Source organism: Erpetoichthys calabaricus, chromosome 15 (assembly GCF_900747795.2).
Source record: "Erpetoichthys calabaricus chromosome 15, fErpCal1.3, whole genome shotgun sequence".
Taxonomy (NCBI): domain Eukaryota; kingdom Metazoa; phylum Chordata; class Cladistia; order Polypteriformes; family Polypteridae; genus Erpetoichthys; species Erpetoichthys calabaricus.
The window spans coordinates 70,940,735-70,961,053 of record NC_041408.2 but is presented as its reverse complement, the minus strand read 5'-3'; the positions used below and the strand labels follow the sequence as shown (position 1 = coordinate 70,961,053).

Sequence of the window (20,319 nt, the reverse complement as noted above, 5' to 3'; positions counted from 1 at the left end):
AACAATCATCGTAGTTACTAGGACAGTAACACATTTCCCTTAATTCTGACTATTCACATATATTGTATTGTCTTAAATGTTAGAGTTGGCCATCTGCAGGGTTTTGCATTTCTCTATTGTTCCTTTCCTACACAGTTAGCTCTCTTAACTGTTTCTGTTGACTAAAAATCCTTACCCTGCTCTGAGTATGGCTTTTTTGTTCATTTCTGTATACAACAACAAGAATCGGGCAGGGCCAAGTTTCTTCCCTTCTCTGAAACAGCAGAAATTCAGTGCAGTGAGTGTCCAAGTCATTGAAATCCTTCTGGCCACACTGCAAAGATACATTCCAGTTTCTACATTTGTAGTCTATTAGTAGATCATCTCTGCATGTTCCTCCTCTTGCTGTATGTTCCAAGCGTGTTCACTGCCTCCTTTTCTTGTTAATGGAGGTGCTATACCAGTGAGATCTCAGGATGTATTTTGTTAATCCTCTAATCCTAGGTGAGAATTCAGTGTTTTAAGGCTTGCAGCTTGCATTTCATCATTTCAGAAGCCAATATACTCGCTCAGGAGCATCCAAACAACAATATGATGCAAAGAGAGGCAGCAGATAACCAGCTGTTGATTTTCTTTTTCTGAGGGAACTCTTCAAATGTTTTGTGGACTAGAGCAAATTCATTTTTCTCAGACTTACCTTTTTCTTCTTAAATATGTTTTTGAAACCGGTATTGTATAATGCACACAGCTGCAAATAGAATCAAGTTAGCCAGCAAAATGAAGGCAAAAGAAACATGTTCCATTAAGCAGTAGTACTTAGTCACTAATTGAAAATGTGTCCAGAAGAAAATTTTGCCAACATCCAGCCCTTCAGGTTCTAAGTTTGACATCTCTGAGAGTCCAGCCTAACTTTTACATAGTATGCTGTATGGGTTGATATGCAGATCTTGCTTCTAGGGAACATTTGTATTTATTTATATTACATATAAAAGTAGTCAGAGATTCTTGGTATACTGTTATCAATTGAGATCAGTTGTAGCAGTAAATACATTTAGCATTTTAGGCTTATTTGCCTTATGTCACAAGAACAATGCAATTCATGCCTACAGTGTACACTTACTTTGAGTAAAGTAAGAAGACCACCTGATATATGCAGATAGATATAAAATATGACCGTTTGAGCAATTCACAAGTGTAGAACACATCTAGAATAACTGCAAAACTGAGTATTCAATGAATCTGTCTGTCTTTTGTGATGTGTAATAAGCCCTTTATTTAGTTATGTTAATTGAGGGGCTATAAGTTATTGCTTATAATGCTTCTAAAATCAGAAAAAACAAATGTCAAGGATCTTCCTCTTTACATTATAATGCTCAAAAATGTTAAAATGAAACTTTAAATAATAAAAATTATGTGAATAAACCAATATATTGGATTTAGCAGTTACAAAAAACTAACAATTCATCAGTATGTGACTTAAACCATTTTTCTAGACTCTTTAAAATAATTCATAAAGCCGAAACCGAAGAACATGTACATATAACACTTTGCTGTTTAAGTAACTTTTCCCATGATAGATAAATTGGCAATTCAAAACTGGCATAGTTACGCTTTTTTAGAACTGCGACTTAAAATGGAATGGCATACAATGAGTCATCGGCCCTCTATGAACCTGAACTGGATAGGCTAGAAGATGAACTGATGTATTACACAAATTTAAATGCTTAATAAGGCATGAATTAGACATATATTAGACATAACTTTCCTAAAAATATATATACTGTGTACTATGCTAGAAGTATTTGTTTTATGTCAAAGTGTATGAATTTTTTTCATGCTTGAACCAATCTCTCCTGCATCCCACCCCTGTATCTCAGATTCAGCACAATACTTAGTTTGGGCAGAAGTTTTTATTATTAAAATGCTAATTCAGCAAGATATTAAAAATTCAGTAATCAAAGTTTTATTTGGTAATTTATCAATGCGGTGCAGCTTTAATTTTTTTTTAAATAAGGTGATTCTCAGATGACAGTATGTGTGTATGTGTATATAGGATTTGTCTGTGTTTTTAAAACAGTTAATGTAAGGAAGAGGTTAAAACATGAAGGCCGATGATTTTGTAGCATGGCTAAGTAAAGCAAGGCTGCTTATTTTCTTTAAGCTTTAATCATACGCAATTTACAATTTCGATTTCTGTTTTAATTAGTTAAAAAGGGTAGCAGCTATAAAATATAGTATGAAATGATTAAATTTTGTTTCCGCAGCACGATATTATCAAAGATTTAAGCAACAAATTTGTCAACAACGTGGAAAACTCTCTGGTAACAGCACTCAATGTCTGTGTTGATCGCCTTTATATATATTTTTTTTTGTTTCTTAGTTTTTTTTTCTAATTTTTTCATGCATTTAGAACCATTTCTATTACTTTTTGCATTCTGTATACAAGCCTTAATTTTTTAAACCTCTTCCATCTTCCAGTGTCTTTTGCCAGAATGCGGATGGAAAGTTTAACGCAGCAAAGCTAACAGATGTGATAAGCTACTGCTGCTGTCACTAAGTTGCTACTCTTTTGCTATTGCTACTGCTGCTCTTTCCGCACATGACCAAGCCATACATATTTCAATAGTTGTGTTTGGACATGGTACTAATTTATTGTTTCATGTCCCATTTAACTAAAGCTTAAAACTGCCATAGCATTCAGTGAGTATTATCATAGGGCTCTATGCAAATTTACTTTAAAATTGGCTTTATCAGTATTTTTCTCTCAAAAATCATTAAGTAATTGTAAATTTGTGATTGCTGTGATAATTCTTTTATTTCTTGGAAAATGGGACCCTGCATTTGCACTCAAATCAAATCCTAAATTAGAAAGTTGAAATCCAAAATTTTCCACAGATTAGATGAGAACATTTTTAAGCATTTGGTATGCTTTATTCTTTCGCTTTTTTACTAAAATAGAATGCTTTATATACAATAGCATAAAATGTAATGGTTTGATGTTTTGTGCTTTTGATGCAACCTTGAGGAAAACGTTAGAATCACGTAAAATTGTGCTACTGTTCTTTTACTGATTTAATCTGCAATATTTTCTAAGTCTCTATTTGCATTTGCATCCTTAAAAATCTTGCAGCTGTTCCCAGCAACAGTGGGCATATGACAAGATGTCACCATGAAAGTCCATTTGTTTTTTTTAACTGAAAGTTAAGGAATAGTTGTACAATAAAAGTTGAAATAAACAAAAGAATTTTACAGACAGAGCTTTTCAGAAATACAATTCAAATGAAGCAAGCACTTACTATATCCATCCATTATTCAACTTGCTGTATCCTAACTATAGGGTCAAGGGGGTCTGCTGGAGCCAATCCCAGCCAACACAGGGCACAAAGCTGGAAACAAACTCCGGGCAGGGTGCCAGCCCACTGCAGGGCGCGCACACACTCAACCCAAGCACACACTAGGGACAATTTAGAATCACCAATGCACCTAACCTGCATGTCTTTGGACTGTGGGAGGAAACCGGAGCACCCAGAGGAAACCCATGTAGACACGGGGAGAACATGCGAACCCGGGTCTCCTAACTGCGAGGCAGCAGCGCTACCCACTGCGCCACCGTGTAAATGTGTATAAATGTATATAAAGTAAATGCATGCAGTAGTGTTAATTTTCCCATTAAATTACATGTAAAACACAACAGGCTTAACATGGTATGATATTTATGTTGTGAAATGCTCACGTTAGCAAAAGCTTTAATTTAAGCTAAAGGTAATTGGTATGGATTTTTGGCATTTTGTATTCATGAAAGAGCCTCAAGGTAAGTGTTTTAAATGCTCCATGTAATGCAAAGTTTGATTTTCTGAGAAGCATTTTGGATGACGTTATGTTAAAGAGCTCATAAGACAAGTGTGCAGGCTAAATGGTACACATGTGTCAGACTCAAATCCTAGAGGGCCACAATGGCTATAGGTTTTACTTTTTGCCATTTTTTTCATTAGTAATCAATTCCTGCCGCCCACAGAGCCTACTTCGTTTGCCTTATACTGATTATAACTGATTTGGAAGCCATAATTTTTTTTTCCAGCAGTCAAACAACAGTTAGATACAAAGCAGATGACCAGCTAAATGGACCCCTTTTGCACCTTTGTCCAATATTTCCGATAAAATATTTGGAAAGAAAAAGTGAAGGTCTGAGAAATACTGATCTGTTCAGGACCACAATACATATCGATGGTGCTCTTAGAAAAAAAAAAATAGTTTTAAAAATGGTATGTTAGAATGAAAGCACTAAGAAGCCATAGAAATAATAACTAGTTTAATTAAGAGCAGGAAGGGCCATCTAATTAAGAAACTGATTGGAATTGCAAAACTGGTCCTCCAGGAACTGGCACAGAGACTGGTTAAGGATTAAGAAAGTGTCCAGAACAAAACCTACTGCCACTGCAGCCCTCCAGCATCCAAGCTTGACACCTCTGGCTTACTGCATTAACAGTAGAGCGCTACTGCATTTCTTTAAATAAACAAATCCTGCATTTGGTCATAATGATAGGTGACAGAATTATTTAACTTTAATAATTTCCTCATTAATTGTAGATTTTAAAAATTAAAATATTAATTTACCTAGGACAATAAAATAATTTGCCCACTATGAAAAATATGGATTTCTGATTTAACTTCAATTTAGAATTATTCATTTTTTATATTTTGTTATAATAAAGTATTCACAAAACTCAAAGTCATACAAATAAGCAAATTATTACACGGATTATCTTAACAAATCATTTCAATTGGTGGCTTTTATGGGAAGAAACAATTTTCTGTGAATTCCATAAATTCTGCAATAGAGCCCTATGCGATAAAGTTATCAAATAACATCAGCAGATGACAAGAATTTTTATTTTCATGTTCTGGTATTGCATTTAGGAAAAAGAAATGGAGAAGCAGAAACTTTTATACCAGCAAGCAAGACTACATGACCGTGGGGCAGCTGAAATGGTTTTGCAGATGATCAGTGCCAGCAAAGGTAAGAAAATTAATTCTGTACCATTTTGACTTCAGTATAGTGTACAAAAATTAATGATATAAATTAATTATTCAGTATTACTCAGTATTATAAAACATCTACCATGTAAACTTGTTTTTTGAAGATTCAGTGAACTATTGATTCAGCTTTACTCAGTTTCATACTTAAATTTTCTTTGAAGATTTCATCTCTTAGAAACATTACCAATAAATTATGTAACTCAAATACTACTACTGTATTTAGAATTAGTTTTATCTTATTCTAGTGAGGACCTTCAAAATATAATGTAATTTGTTCTTTAAATAAAAGAAAAATGATAACTGTACTGACACTATAAAAAAGAAGTCAGTGATGGAAACAAAAGTTTTCAAGGATCATTAGACTAAATCATAATCAGAAGAAAATATCAAGTCACCCAGCGCAAACGTCTACAGAGATTCTGTGAAATATCCAGAAACGTGGATGTCAGAACTAGCAGGTCATCAGTCTTTTAAGGCTGTGAATGAAAACTCATAATGTCATGTGACTTTCAAATTGTATAGCAACCTGTAAACAATATGGCCATGGCCATGCAGACAGCAGCGAGCTTTTAAAGAGCAGAACACAAACAGGTGTCATCTGTGATCCAAGATAACATTTAAAATGACATAACAATAAAATATAAAAAAAATATGCTCAAAGTGAAAAGCGATGCATGGGAGAAAAGACATGAGAACTTCCTGGAAATGTATCCAGGAAGTCTATAAAAATAAAACAGAAAAAGGTTTGAAATTTTTTCAAGAGTGTTGGATATTCTTAAGTTTAACCAGGTGCCTAGTACTAAACAATTTTGCAACAACACAAAGGAAAATTTTTGTAAGCTTTTACTATATAGATTGTCGTGTATTTTTTTGATTTATATAGATTGTTTTGTGTACATCATCAAAATGTAGCTTTATTTATTATCGTTTTAATAGTCCATGCCATATTGCCCCTCTGGTGTTGGTATTGTCCATTTTCTGCCACATGACTCATCATTGATGCTGCGTGTGACATCGTTATTTACCATCAATTTAAGATGGAGCCTCCCAGTACTAGATATCCAAGCTTTGGAATAGATTTAAAAACAAACAAAAACTAAACTATGTTCAATAATCACTTAACTTAGGGAAAGCTTTTGATAGACAGGCTTCTGGACAACCAATTTTTTCCAGTGTTTGTAACTTTGACCGTCATTTCTGGATTAACTTCTGATACAGATTTTTTTTTCCTGTAACCAATGTGGTAAAAATCAACATCTTAATTAAAGAAACTTACCCTCTACCAGGACAATTTTGTTAAAACCTTTTTGATTTAGTAATCAGACATTAGAAAAGCTGTTCACTACGTCATTTAACTTCTCCTTGGCAAATGGCTTAGAGGCAGCATCCATCACAGCAGTCTGTTACAACATGGTGAGAATGATCAAAATATTAAGTGTATAGGTTTATTTTATAAGCAATCAAATTTACATAACAGTGTCAATCAATGCATACATTTACTCTGGCTGGATCATTAGCTTACACCCATATGACTTACTTAAAATAAACGTCTATTTTATTATATTCTGGTTCTTCTTATACCTTTTGTGCAGAGCCGCCACTCTTGAAATTTCTGTGTATGTAACAACAGTCCAATCTATTTGTTTACAGGACATCTGCTGATTTCTTAGTCATCTCTTAGTACATTTTGTGTATTACATCTTTGTCTTGTTCAATTGACCTTTATCTGGTTTCCTGATATGCCTGAACAGATTTCTGACATTTATTGATCCTATATTAATCCTACTATTTCTTTAAGAATTAATGAATGAATATGAATTCTTCTCTCACACCAACAATTCCTACTTGTTCTTCCCATGGTTCCTCTTATATCCCAGTCCAAATACTACTCAGTGTGTTGCCCAAGGTCACTTGCTTTACTCTATGCTCATAAAGTCTACTAGGTAACAACGCAAATTAGACATAAAAGCTAAAGAAAAGAAAATATATTGAAAGCTTAAAAGAAATTAAAGTCCAGATTTGAGTGAGACCAAGACATTTTTTTATATCAGGTCCTTTCGCTCAAAGTATGAAAGTCATGATGAGAACGTTTGGGTACTAATTATGGATTTTTTTCTAATACAGCAGTACAGCTCAATTCCAGTGATTACAGATGTGCAGTGGTATATACAGACATAATATTTTCAGACCTGCTTAATCCAATCCAAAGTCATGAGTTCAGCACTGGGCACAAAACAGTAATGTGTCACCAGTCCATCTCAGGCTTACTCCCACACTCATATTCATACTCACATAAAAATTCATAATGTTTTTTTGCTCTCAGTCAGAATCAGATCAAATTTGAACAGGTCATGAGCTTATCCACACTGTCAAAAACAACTATTTTAATACACGCCATCAATTTGGAACATTTTTCTATAATAGCCCCTTTAACATTTAAGATATCTTGGAAAAATCACAATGGTTCTTTATTTGACATTCTCTCCCAAAGTCAGTGATTTTGTCAGAAATTTAGTAATTTTACATGTCAAATTTGCTGGGCTTTGTCATAAGGTATGACATACTGTCCAGTAAGGTAGTAAGAGAGACCTATAGGTCCCTGACTTGAGGGCAAAGAAAGTTTGGTTTCATATGCTGCACATGTTAACAAAACATCTTGATGATACATTCTCATTTACACTTTTTCAGCACCTGATTTTAACATTTTTAACTTCCATAATTGAATTAATGCATATTTATATAACATTTATTTATATAACATATTTTCATATGTAAAAGTAGCCCAGAGTACCTTAATAAAGGCCTTTTTACAATTGCATTATGTCAATATTGATTGTTTTGAGTGTCATTAGTAAAATTGCTTTATCATTTATTAATACTTGTTAAGGATTAGTTGAATGGCAAATATATGTAAATTTGTTACACCACAAGATCTTAAAGGGTTATATTTGCCTCATCTCATGCTAAGATAACCCTAATTCCACATTTTCACATGTAATTTATCCCTGGGCTTGATTCGCATTTGCTTCAAACTTTCAGTTTCTGATAGTGAAATGATGGGTTGGTGTTGTATATTTAAGCAGTCCCTAAGCTTTGCTTTAAAGCTGAAGAATTTCAATTATTTTCTAGTTCTCCTGTATCTTGGTTGATTGCTCTGGTTAATGCTTTTTTATCTTTTTTTTTCGATCGAGTATTCTTCACCTGATTTGTAATATTGTCCACTAGCCAACCCGCGGCGTAGCATGTGCCACATACTGTAATTATTTATTGATGGGTGAACACTTCCTGAACGACACAGTTGTCCAAATGGGGTGGATTTGAGGATACGACTGTGAGTGAAATAAAAGATGGAACTCTTTAGAGAGCAACATACAATTGTCCGTGACTGAAAACTGGTTTTGGCAGATACAGGCATATCGTTTTGAAAGTTTGTCCCTGTGCCTTATTAATTGTCATTGCAAAGGCCAATTTAACAGGAAATTGTCTGCGTGTAAAAGTAAAATGCAAATTTGAATCTGATGGAGTCAGGGATATCCAGGGAATAAGAACAGTTTGTGAGGTAGGAGCTGCGATAGTCTTACACTCTAGTACATTGCGGTGAATGCCGGTAACAGTCAGTCTAGTGCCATCACAGAGACTTCTTGCTGGCATGAGGTTTCTGAGAAGCATGACGACTGAACCTATTTTCATTTTGAGTTTATGCGGAATCATGCGAGTGGGAGTAAGACTATTAAGAAATTCTTCGGGGAATGAAACTTGATCTGCGGGATCATCTGTGATGATGGAGGCAACGTTGGTGAAAGTTACTTCGTCGGTAGGAATAAGTTTCAGTACTTGTTCATTAAGGTGTAGTGAGTCTTCGTTGGTGACGCTTAATATAGCTCGCGTACTGAGTTGTTCCGGAGTCACAGTTGAGAAGTCGATGTCGCCATGTAGTTGTTGAACGGGATCAGAAATAAAAGGAAAACAATGTGAAGGTAATGGACGTGGGAGGAGTGTTAGAGTTGGCGGGTGGGGCTCTGTCGTGCGTGCCATGGTCGGCTGCTTAGTGAATTGTTGGTGGGCGTGGCTCTGTCTCGCATGCGTCTTGCTTGCCATGGACTTAGTGAATATATATATATAACGTCTGATGTGAGAAGGTCCTTCAAAAAGGTCAATCCTTGCAAAGCTCCGGGACCAGATGGCATCCCAGGCCGTGCCCTCAGGGCGTGTGCTGACCAGCTAGCAGGTGTGTTCACCAACATTTTCAATCTCTCCCTGAGGCAGTCAGTGGTCCCCACTTCCTTCAAGGCATCCACCATCATTCCTGTCCCAAAGAAACCGGTGGTCTCCTGTCTGAATGACTATCGCCCGGTTGCACTGACATCGGTCATTATGAAGTGTTTCGAGCAACTAGTCAAAGGTTACATCTGCTCCTCCCTCCCTGACACGCTGGATCCTCTCCAATTTGCTTACAGAGCAAACAGATCTACAGAGGATGCCATTGCGCTAACACTAAACACTGCCCTCACCCACCTGGAAACAGGAAATACATATGTAAGAATGCTGTTCATAGATTACAGCTCGGCATTCAACACCGTCATCCCCTCAAAACTCGTCTTGAAGCTTGACGACCTTGGGTTGGGGACGACCATCTGCAGATGGATTTTCTCTTTCCTCACAAACAGGCCCCAGGTGGTGAGAGTCGGCAAACACACATCCTCATCACTCATTTTAAACACAGGAGCGCCGCAGGGCTGTGTGCTTAGCCCCCTCTTGTATTCCTTGTTCACCCATGACTGTGTTGCAAAACACGGCACAAACACCATCATCAAGTTTGCAGACGACACAACCATCATAGGCCTTATCACTGACAACGATGAGACGGCCTACAGAGAGGAGGTGCTGGCATTGAGTAATTGGTGCCTAGATAACAACTTGTCTCTTAACGTCAGCAAAACCAAGGAGATGATTGTGGACTATCGAAAACAACAAGGCAGAAAACACCAGGCCATCTACATCAGCGGCATAGAAGTTGAAAGGGTTAACAGCTTCAAGTTCCTCGGAGTAAACATCACCAAGGATCTCTCGTGGACCCTTCACATAGACACTGTGGTCAAGAAAGCTCGCCAGCGGCTCTACTTCCTGAGGAGGCTGAGGAAGTTTGGCATGAATGCCAACGTCACCTCAAACTTTTACAGGAGTGTGGTCGAGAGTCTGATGACGGGCTGCATTACCGTCTGGTATGGGAGCTGCTCTGCCAGCAGCCGGAAATCACTACAGAGAGTGGTGAAGGCAGCAGAGCACATCACGTGCAAGAGTCTTCCTGCCATTGAAGACATTTACCTCCATCGGTGCTTGCATAAGACAAGCAGCATCATAAAGGACCACAGCCATCCGGCACGCCAGCTGTTCTCCTTGTTACCGTCCGGGAGACGATACAGGAGTCTGGCTGCTCGGACTACAAGACTTAAGAACAGCTTTTACCACCAGGCCATTCGACTCCTCAACAGCAACACCTGAACACTTACATACACTTACATTACATCTACATTGCACTACATCTACATTGCACTACATCTACATTGCACTACATCTTCATTGAACTACTCACACGCAAACTGTACCTGCACACACTCTGAATACTGACTGGAACATGCATCTGCACTTTATGGAATATGCATCTGTACTTATAAAACATTATCTGTGCAATAACTGTCATTTGTACTTGCTGCTCATTCAACTCATATTGCTGTATAACTTCTTTTAAAACATACACATTTTATTTTATATGGCTTGTCTATTTTTAACTTGTAATCTTTTTTTTAAGCTTTATTGGATCTAGGCTGAGTGACTTGTTTTTCTCGTCATACACATTTCATTGTATGTTGACCCTGTGTTAACCTATATATGACAAATAAACCTAAACCTACATGTTATTTACCCTTTTCTTTCTAACTTCATAACAGCTCTGTATTCACCTCTGGTTTGCTGTAGCCTGACATTGCTCTTTTTACTACTTTGTAAATATATTTGAAGTAGTCTTATTACATGAGTGGAAAATGTGACAGTTTTTTTATGTTAATATTGTAGACATTTGTATTTTAAAAGACATTAACCATATTTTAGTTGTATACATATCAGCAACTAAGACCACTTTTAGAGTAATCATAGAGTATGTCATTCTTTCTCTCATCTTTCCTGTATAGGAGGACAGTAACATTTTATTCATGTATTTTTTCTTTTACTTAGGCGAAATGGGTCCAATGGTGGCTGCTACATTAAAACTAGGGATTGCCATTTTAAATGGAGGAAATTCTACAGTACAACAGGTAAACTGAAGATAACTTTAGTTTCATTTTTCATCTCTCAGCAATAAAATAAAAGTGTATGTTATATGACAATGCTGTAATTTACTTCAAAATCGGAAAAAATGAACCTTCTAGTTTCATTTATACACTGATTTAAAAAAAAATAGGAATTGTGCTTTTAATTTTTTACCAGCAAAGTTATTTTTCTCTTGATAAATTACTCCTCCAGGGCTGCCCTTTGTCACCGATTCTGTTCATCACTTTTATGGACAGAATTTCTAGGCGCAGCCAGGGCGTGGAGGGGGTCCGGTTTGGTGGACTCAGGATTGGGTCATTGCTTTTTGCAGATGATGTTGTCCTGTTTGCTTCATCAGGCCGTGATCTTCTGCTCTCTCTGGATCGGTTCGCAGCTGAGTGTGAAGCGGCTGGGAAGGGAATCAGCACCTCCAAATTTGAGACCATGGTCCTCAGCCGGAAAAGGGTGGAGTGCCCTCTTAGGGTTGGGGGCGAGATCCTGCCCCAAGTGAAGGAGTTCAAGCATCTCGGGGTCTTGTTCACGAGTGAGGGAAGAATGGAGCGTGAGATCGATGGACGGATCGGTGCGGCATCCGCAGTAATGCGGGCTCTGCATCGGTCTGTCGTGGTGAAAAAAGAGCTGAGCCGTAAGGCAAAGCTTTCAATTTACCAGTCGATCTGTGCTCCTACCCTCACCTATGGTCGTGAGCTATGGGTAGTGACCGAAAGAACAAGATCACGAATACAAGCAGCTGAAATGAGTTTCCTCCACAGGGTGTCTGGGCTTTCCCTTAAAGATAGGGTGAGAAGCTCAATCATCCGGGACAGGCTCAGAGTAGAGCCGCTGCTCCTCTGCATCGAGAGGAGTCAGATGAGGTGGCTCGGGCATCTGTTCAGGACGCCTCCCTGGTGAGGTGTGCTGGGCATGTCTAACCGGTAAGAGGCCCCGGGGAAGACCCAGGACACGCTGGAGGGAGACATAGTCCTGGGAACGACTTGGGATTCCCCCAGAAGAGCTAGAAGAAGTGGCCAGGGAGAAGGAAATCTGGGCATCTCTGCTCAAGCTGCTGCCCCCACGACCTGACCTCGGATAAGCGGAAGAGGATGGATGGATAAATTACTAACCTCTAATCATTATCAAGACATCCATCTCTTGATTCATATACACTAAACTGTGGTGCCCATGAATATTTACAGTACATCATATAGGAAATTTAAATAATAGGTGTATGACGCAGGCTTTTTGGTCTTTCATGATACTAATCCATCCATTATCCAACCCGCTATATCCTAACTACAGGGTCACGGGGGTCTGCTGGAGCAATCCCAGCCAACACAGGGCGCAAGGCAGGAAACAAACCCCAGGCAGGGCACACACACACACACAAACACACACAAAAAGGACATTTTAAAATCGCCAATGCACCTAATCTGCATGTCTTTGGACTGTGGGAGGAAACTGGAGCACCCGGAGGAAACCCACGCAGACACGGGGAGAACATGCAAACTCCACGCAGGGAGGACCCGGGAAGCGAACCCAGGTCTCCTTACTGCGAGGCAGCAGCGCTACCCACTGCGCCACCGTGCCGCCCCATGATGCTAATCATTTCCCAATTTAAATAATTATGCATCGTGTATGTTTAGATCTATGTTTAATATGAGAGACACTGTGTCCAGCAAGTTTTTTTGGGCTGGTATTAGAGGAGTCAGAGGATAATCATTTATTATTTCTTGGTTAAACTTCAAAACTCAATCAAAATTTACATTTCAAAGCAATTATCAACTAAATTAGTACTATTATAGATACTTAATTAGACTTAACATTAGAGTTCTTGCCCAAACACCAAAATGTAAATCTCTCAAAAGCTTTGTGCTTTCAGCCCTCTGTAACATAAATTTGTGTAGAAATTATGTGAACCTCAGAGTCTCCCAATGCAAAGTAAAACACAACTGTGTTGCAACTGTGCTCTCCCCATACCTCTAGAGCACCAACAACTTTTCATTTATTTACATCCACTCACCTCCTCCTGCCGTCAACCAAAAATCCCATCTGAAATCATACCCACGTGGATGTGCATATAGCCATACTAATAGGTAACTGAAATGTTTAATATACTAAGAAAACACCTTTTGAACCAAACTGCTAAACAAAATTTCAGTAAAACTGGTGTCATCTGTCTTCTCCTTTTTCTTCTCTTGTTTGTTTTCTTTCTCACTGCCCTGCAGTGGTTGGCTGTTGATATCCTAATTAGATATTCTTTTTGTTTTGGATTCACCACTATTTTCTTAGATTCCCATTAAACATGGAACCTGATATGTTAAATCTTAAATTCCCAAGCCATTTAGTTAGAGAGAGAGAGTGAGAGGTTAGGAGCACACGCTGATATAGCGCATTGCCGCACCCACCACATGACAAACCAAGTCAGGATCCCAGATTAGGACCCGAGTGCAGCCATGCAACGGGTGACACCTCAGCACCACACTAGTCCTGATGAAGTGGGACAGTGTGAGGTTTTTTATGGTGTCTGGGGTGCCAATTCTGCTACCAGCCCCCAGTTAGACATGAAACTTATTTAATCGATTCCCATTAAAGATGGAGCCTGATTTGCTAAGCTGACTAATGTTAAATATTTTCTTTCATAGGCACTGTGGGTTGTTTTAGACCAATAAATTTAACCTATTTAAAAAAAAAATCTATTGTACCTGTCTGTGTAGGGATACAAAATAAAGCTGCAAAATCATTAAATCTGTTGATGATAGTAATAATCATATTAATTTCTTTAGGGTGCTACATGTACTGTATAGAAGATGCAGTCATTTGTTTTCCAATAATTTAGCACAATAAAACTAATAAAACAATATTTGTATCATGTGGCATATGGTTTTTTGTGTTTATACAGAAAATGCTTGACTATCTAAAGGACAAGAAGGATGTGGGATTCTTTCAAAGTCTAGCGGGTCTTATGCAGTCATGCAGGTAATTTATTTTAGTTTTGATTGTTTCATGTTATGAATATGTATTGCATCAAGCTAAGTTTTTCTCCTTAATCTTCTTTCCATAGTGTTCTAGACCTCAATGCATTTGAAAGGCAGAATAAGGCAGAAGGTCTTGGGATGGTGACAGAAGAAGGATCAGGTACACAGTAGTCTGAAATGAGAATTATGAAATGGACAAAAGATAAAGCAGCTTTAATTGTAATGCTATGATTAAAGTCATAGATCTGTCTGCCCTTGTGTTTTAGCATACCTTGCTGAGCATGTTTAGCATCTTTAAATTTTTACAATATATAGAATAAAAAGGTATAGAAAGCAATAAATGAAATATAGGACTTTGTAATTGATTGCAATTATTGAGCGCATCTTTACACTCTTTCTGTGTTTGGTTTTGTATATTAAAGTAAAAGAAATTAGTTAGCCTTTGTATTGTTAATGTTACATGTCCACAGTAATTCTGCATTTGTACATTATACTATTTATTAAATATAGTACCCAGCCAAAATGTCCTGACTCTTTAGAAGTTTTCAAATGTTTCTGGATGACAATGTATAAATGCATGATTTCCAATCAGTATTTCTAATCACACATGCTCAAGAAGAAATCTAAAACTGAAATATGCTGCTTGTATGAGTATTTGGGCCCATTATAATATCAGAATGAACCGTTTTTTGCCATATACACACTGTGTGAGACATGCCTGGACACCACCAGACTGAGACCACATCTTTATCAAAAAGTACACGTTTATTTTCTCCTTCTTACACAGTCCCGCACAGCACACTGTGCTCCCAGCACCAATCACCCCTACTCCGGGCTTCTCTCTCACTGTCCGTGGGCCGCCTTTCCTCTGTCCACAGGAGCCTCGTCCTGCTCCCACTCCCGACTCTAGCTCCCTGATGGTAGGGAGGCAGTCCCTTTTGTAATAACCCGGATGGGCTCCAGGTGCTCCGTCTGACCTCACTTCCTGGTGTGGCGGAAGTGTCAGGAGAGCACCCGGAAGCACTCCAGGCGTCCCTGGAAGAATCATCATCCACGTTCCGGGGTGTGGCAGAAGTAGATGTTTCCCGGGCTCTCTGAGACTCGGGCGCCCCCTGGCAGTGGCCTCCTTGCTCCTTTCCTGTGGTCTTTTCCGGATCCAGGGCAGTTGTCCCTTTGTGGCCCGGAGGACAAATACGCCACCTCCCGGTCCTTCCATGCGTTCCAGGTGGGTCTGTCCCCAAGCCGCTTGTGACAACTGTTTAGAAGTGATCTTTGCTTAGTTGGCTATGTACACAGCCTTCTTCAATCAATGCTACTAATTCTTGGTGGGATTGGGTTTGGGAGTTTGTGTGGACCACTCAAGGACATTGTTACCTTTCTGTCAGTCCAATGTTGCACTGTCCCTAAGAATAGGATAATTGTCCTGGTAAAGGATGAGTCTTGGCTTAGTGTTCAGAATTTTATTAGCAATCTGGAATGATTTCCTGTCCAGCATTTTCCGGTGCTGTGTTCCATCTATTTTTTCCTTCATCTCAAATACTTGGGGCCCATTCACACTTGTGCATTGTAAATTTCCAGCATTTATATAATGTTTTTCAAGTTTTCTAATGGCTTTTTGCAATCTTTTTCAGGCATTTTTGGGTGTTTTTCAGTGTTTTCAAAGTGTTTTTCAAGCATTTTTCCAGCTTTTTTAAAGAGGTGGTTGCAGGGAAAATATAAAGGACATCATTTCCATTTTGTAGACTGTATGGTGATTGTTGTTTTTCCAGAATGTCTACTGTGACTGTAGTGCTTTTAGTCCTGGCGATCACAGTACTGAAGAGCTGATGTTGTTAGTGTTGTGATCGTAAATATTGGATTCAACCCTTTCTGTAGCAAAGGGAATCAAGAAGACAAATCTGGACTCCATATGATGCAGGGAGCATCCTGAAAAATTCCAGAGTTACAAACAGGTGTCGCAAAGCATGAGTGATATGTGGGGAAAAAAATCATTGCGCTATTTCACAAAAAAAGCACTGAACTGATCCGCTCATCTAGTATCAGCTAGTGAGCGTAGGGGTTATCGTGCACAGCGGTAATCAACTCCAATGAATTTACATTGTATTCTTATACATTTAATTCTGCATGTGCTGAAGGGTAAATTTAATTTGCCCAGTTTAGGGTCACTGGGAGCCAGTGATTATCGTAGCAACACTGGGTGTGAGGCAAAAAGCTCATGTGCTGGATAGTGCAGCAATCATTTTCAGGGCCCAGTCACACAGCTAAGCAGAAAAGTATGGGCTGTGTGCAATCCAGTAACAAAAACCTATAAATAAATGGTGGGGATGGAAAAGGAGATGGATGTTATTTCCTTCACAAAGGAATAAACACATTTTCTAAATTGAGAAGTATCACTGACACCTATTTTAAGTATTCAATGTTATAATGAGCAATAATACTCTGTTCAAGTGATATAAGGGCAATAATACCGATCAATCTAGAAATGCATGGAGGCATGCAAATCCCAAATTTGCTGCGCATCTCCACTCTATCTGTTTGTTAAAACATCAGTACTAAACTTTAACCTGATTAAAACTAAATGTATAACTAGAACTTTTGTTGAATTCTTGTCACTTGATTTGCAGGCTATGTACCTCAATATGTCCCTCAATCACTGTCACTAGAAGACTGATGCACCTGCGTGCACAAGGACACCAGCATTTTGGTTTTTTTTAATTTAATGAGCATTACCATTGATTTCAATAGAACAAGCTTGTAAACTGCTGCATGCAAGAGGTTTTCTAAACCGCTTTCTGATAAAATGCTTAGATATGAATAATGTCATTGAAATCAATGATAAATAACTTAGTTTAGGGGAGTTCTGGTCTAGCACTAAAACACTACACAAATGCTTATGTGTGAACGGCCCTTACTCAGAGAAGTTCCCACTGCATTTTGCTGCCAGCACCATATTTGCCTGTAAAGACTATTCATTCAAACTTGTGCAATACTAAGTTTCTGACACACATAGCACTATGAATTTTGGCCACAAAAGTGAGTTTTTTTCACTCAAGTATTTTATGGCAAAATGCATATGACCCTAAGATGATTTTTTTGGAGTAAGGGTTCATTTCATGCTACCCTCCTATAAGGACCGTGTTATGGAGAATGGTTTCTTTAGTCTCTAGCCATTGCATGATTTAGGTTTTTTTTTTTGCTGGGAGGATGTTTGATTTGGTCTTACTGGCTTCTATTAGATGTCACCTTTGTGTTTGAATGCTGAGTTTTTATTTTTTGCTTTCGTTGTTCTTTTTTTTTCAAGTCAGTATTTGGGTAGTGAGATACAATTGCCATTTCCTTGATTTTGAGGTAACAGTGCTGAGAGGGAGATCCATATACTCTAATCTGTGCATTTTTATACCTTTATTTCTGACCTCCTATTGTTTTTCTTTTGACATTACTTCAGATTCACTACTTTCTATATAAGCTGGAGTTTTTAAATAGAAAATGTGACAGTGACTACAATGGTGCCTCAGGACAGATCAATGAGAAGGCGTTCATATCACAGAGTAATTCCTTTCACTTTTGTTATCTTAAAGCTCCTAGAATACATATGCAAGCAACATATTTCATTTTTTTACTTTCTTAAACATAACTGCTGACAAATAGTTTCTTTGGTCTTTACATTTTTTTTTATTCTTATGCCTTTAATGTAGTAGCAAACAGATATGCAATAAAATGTAAAAGTATGATTTGTAGTACAGCAATATTTGAAAACTTTTACTGTGCCTGAAAGCTTTCTTGGGGCATTCCGTATGCTTTAATCTAATGTTCAGAGAATTTACAAATCAATATGAATTTTATTAATTATTTAGATGATGGCAATTTAAAAGATCAAGCTCAACCTTCTTGGCATATGGGCTCATAAGCTAGTTTTTTTTTTATTTATAGTATTTTTACACATTTCCGTTCTGAACCAATGGTGGTACAATGATTGGCAGTACTAACCATTACTGTCTTGTATAATCTTCACCTCTATCTTTCTCTGGGAATTTAGGCTTTCCTCCTCCATCATTGATGACTCCAGAATTGGCTCGTGTGAGTGCATGGAGATGTTTGCATAATGAGCCACATTATAGAATGTCTTGGATTAAGCAATTAACAAAATAGATTAATGGTATATTTCCATTCACAAACCCAGATCACTTGATAAGTTTACAAAAAATCAAACAAAAAAAACATACAGAACAGAAAAACTTAACACAAGCTATGCAAATGAATTTAGACATTTTGAGAGCGGATATGATTGTGTCCTTTGATGGACTGATGTCCATCCAGAATTGGTTTCTGCCCCTCACCCAGTGCTGCCAGGAAAGGCACTGGATTCCCACAACCCTGAAGTAAAATGGCAGGTTACAAAATGGCTGAATAATGGAGGTTATTAAGTCTACTAAATATTAATAAAAATAAGTATATGATAAGGTATATTTTAAGATAAGATCAGATTTCAAAAGAGGAAAGAAGAGCAAAAACAAAATTCTTGCTTACACAGATTACAGATAAAACATATCTCTGAGGCTCTCAATCACTGGGAAAGAGGCAATATCTTTTTGATCCTTGCCAACACACATTCTGTGATGCAGTCTTTCCAATACAATCTAGGATTTATGATTGTACGGGAATGCAAAAATATAACTTGTTCAGTCTGTCATTAGTGACAACTTCGGCATCAGGGGTGGTAAGTTGATTCAAAACTCCAGCAAAAAACAAGCACCACCATAGGGTACTGAGAAGATGAAAAATATGAAAAGAAAAGATCATTATTATCCTTGAGCTAGTTTAATATTTGTGAAATCTTGGTCCTTGCCCCTTTTGTTTTTGGTCAATTCACAATACCCATAACCCCCCACCCCAAACACTTGGCTACTAGGAAGCTACTCTTTTTCAGACGAACGTAATGAGTTTAAATTTGGAGGTGGTAATTCTTTTGAAACACATTACACTCTGCTGCAAACCAATGCAAGTCATACAAGAGATGTCAGATGAGGGCAAGAGGGCAACATCACCTGAAAATACTAAAGATGCAAAATGTGCTCGTCCCAACTACTTTCTTTCTGAGTCTTAGTTGCATATTGATATCCTGTACAGGAAAACCACAAACAAGAAATAGACTTGATTTAACACCCAGTATACAAACACAACACACACACTCTAAATACAACAGCAGCCCCAAAACCCATTTTCTTGTAGCACACACAAGAAACCTTTGGATTTATGGTTGATTCACACCTTTTAAAGTAGGAGACCAACTTCCAATCTGCTATTCTGTAGATATTGACATTGCTTTACTTGCAACATTAAAAATGCATGTTTACCAAAACATCCAAACGATGCCCAGTATATTTTGAATATTCAGGAGTTTGTATACTAATGACCTTGCAGTTATAGAGAAATGGAACAGATCTCAGTCTTTGTCCTTCTGTGAGGAAGACTGGATTCAGGAGCTCCATCAATATGATTAATATTTCTACAGTTCTTACTGAGAACAAAATGAGTGGTGTCCCAAATGTCTCTTACTGCGTCATTAAATTCTGTGAAACAAGCTTTCTGACACTGACCAAAAGTCATTCTCAATGGCTTCTCCAGACTGTTCCCATAGTTACAGCAGATGATTCCTTCATAAAGCCTGCTAGTATGAAGAAATCCAAGGAACATCCTGCTAACATTTTATGAAATGCCTTCCTGTTGAATTTCCCAACAAGAAACAGGCCACAGCATTTATCCCTGTGATAAGTGGTACAATTATTAACAAGGAAAATGGGCTTAATAGCTGTTCTCGCCATGCCAAGGAGCTATGAGTTCCCAAGTCTGGGAGTGCTAGCATTATTGATGCTTATAATTTTAAGAGGGTCTTCACCTTGCGATCTTAGTGGATGCTCTGGATTTTATACATTAATTAGATCTGTAAAGGGTGACAGAGCCAATATTATCTGTGAAAAAGAAATTTTCAAAACTGCTGCAATTTACCTTGAACTCAAGGTCA

The 20,319-nt window shown here is 37.9% G+C and overlaps 1 protein-coding gene across 3 annotated transcripts in view; it reads left to right on the top strand.

The window, feature by feature from the left end:
* The window catches only part of ryr2a (ryanodine receptor 2a (cardiac)), a 657,734-nt gene that overhangs the window by 520,274 nt on the left and 117,141 nt on the right, over window positions 1–20,319 (top strand). For all 3 annotated transcript variants that reach the window (XM_051919561.1, XM_051919560.1, XM_051919559.1), the window contains 4 exons: window positions 4,897–4,996; window positions 11,248–11,327; window positions 14,222–14,298; window positions 14,384–14,457. In XM_051919561.1, the coding sequence (XP_051775521.1) occupies window positions 4,897–4,996; window positions 11,248–11,327; window positions 14,222–14,298; window positions 14,384–14,457 (331 nt within the window). The remainder of the gene's footprint in view (window positions 1–4,896; window positions 4,997–11,247; window positions 11,328–14,221; window positions 14,299–14,383; window positions 14,458–20,319) is intronic.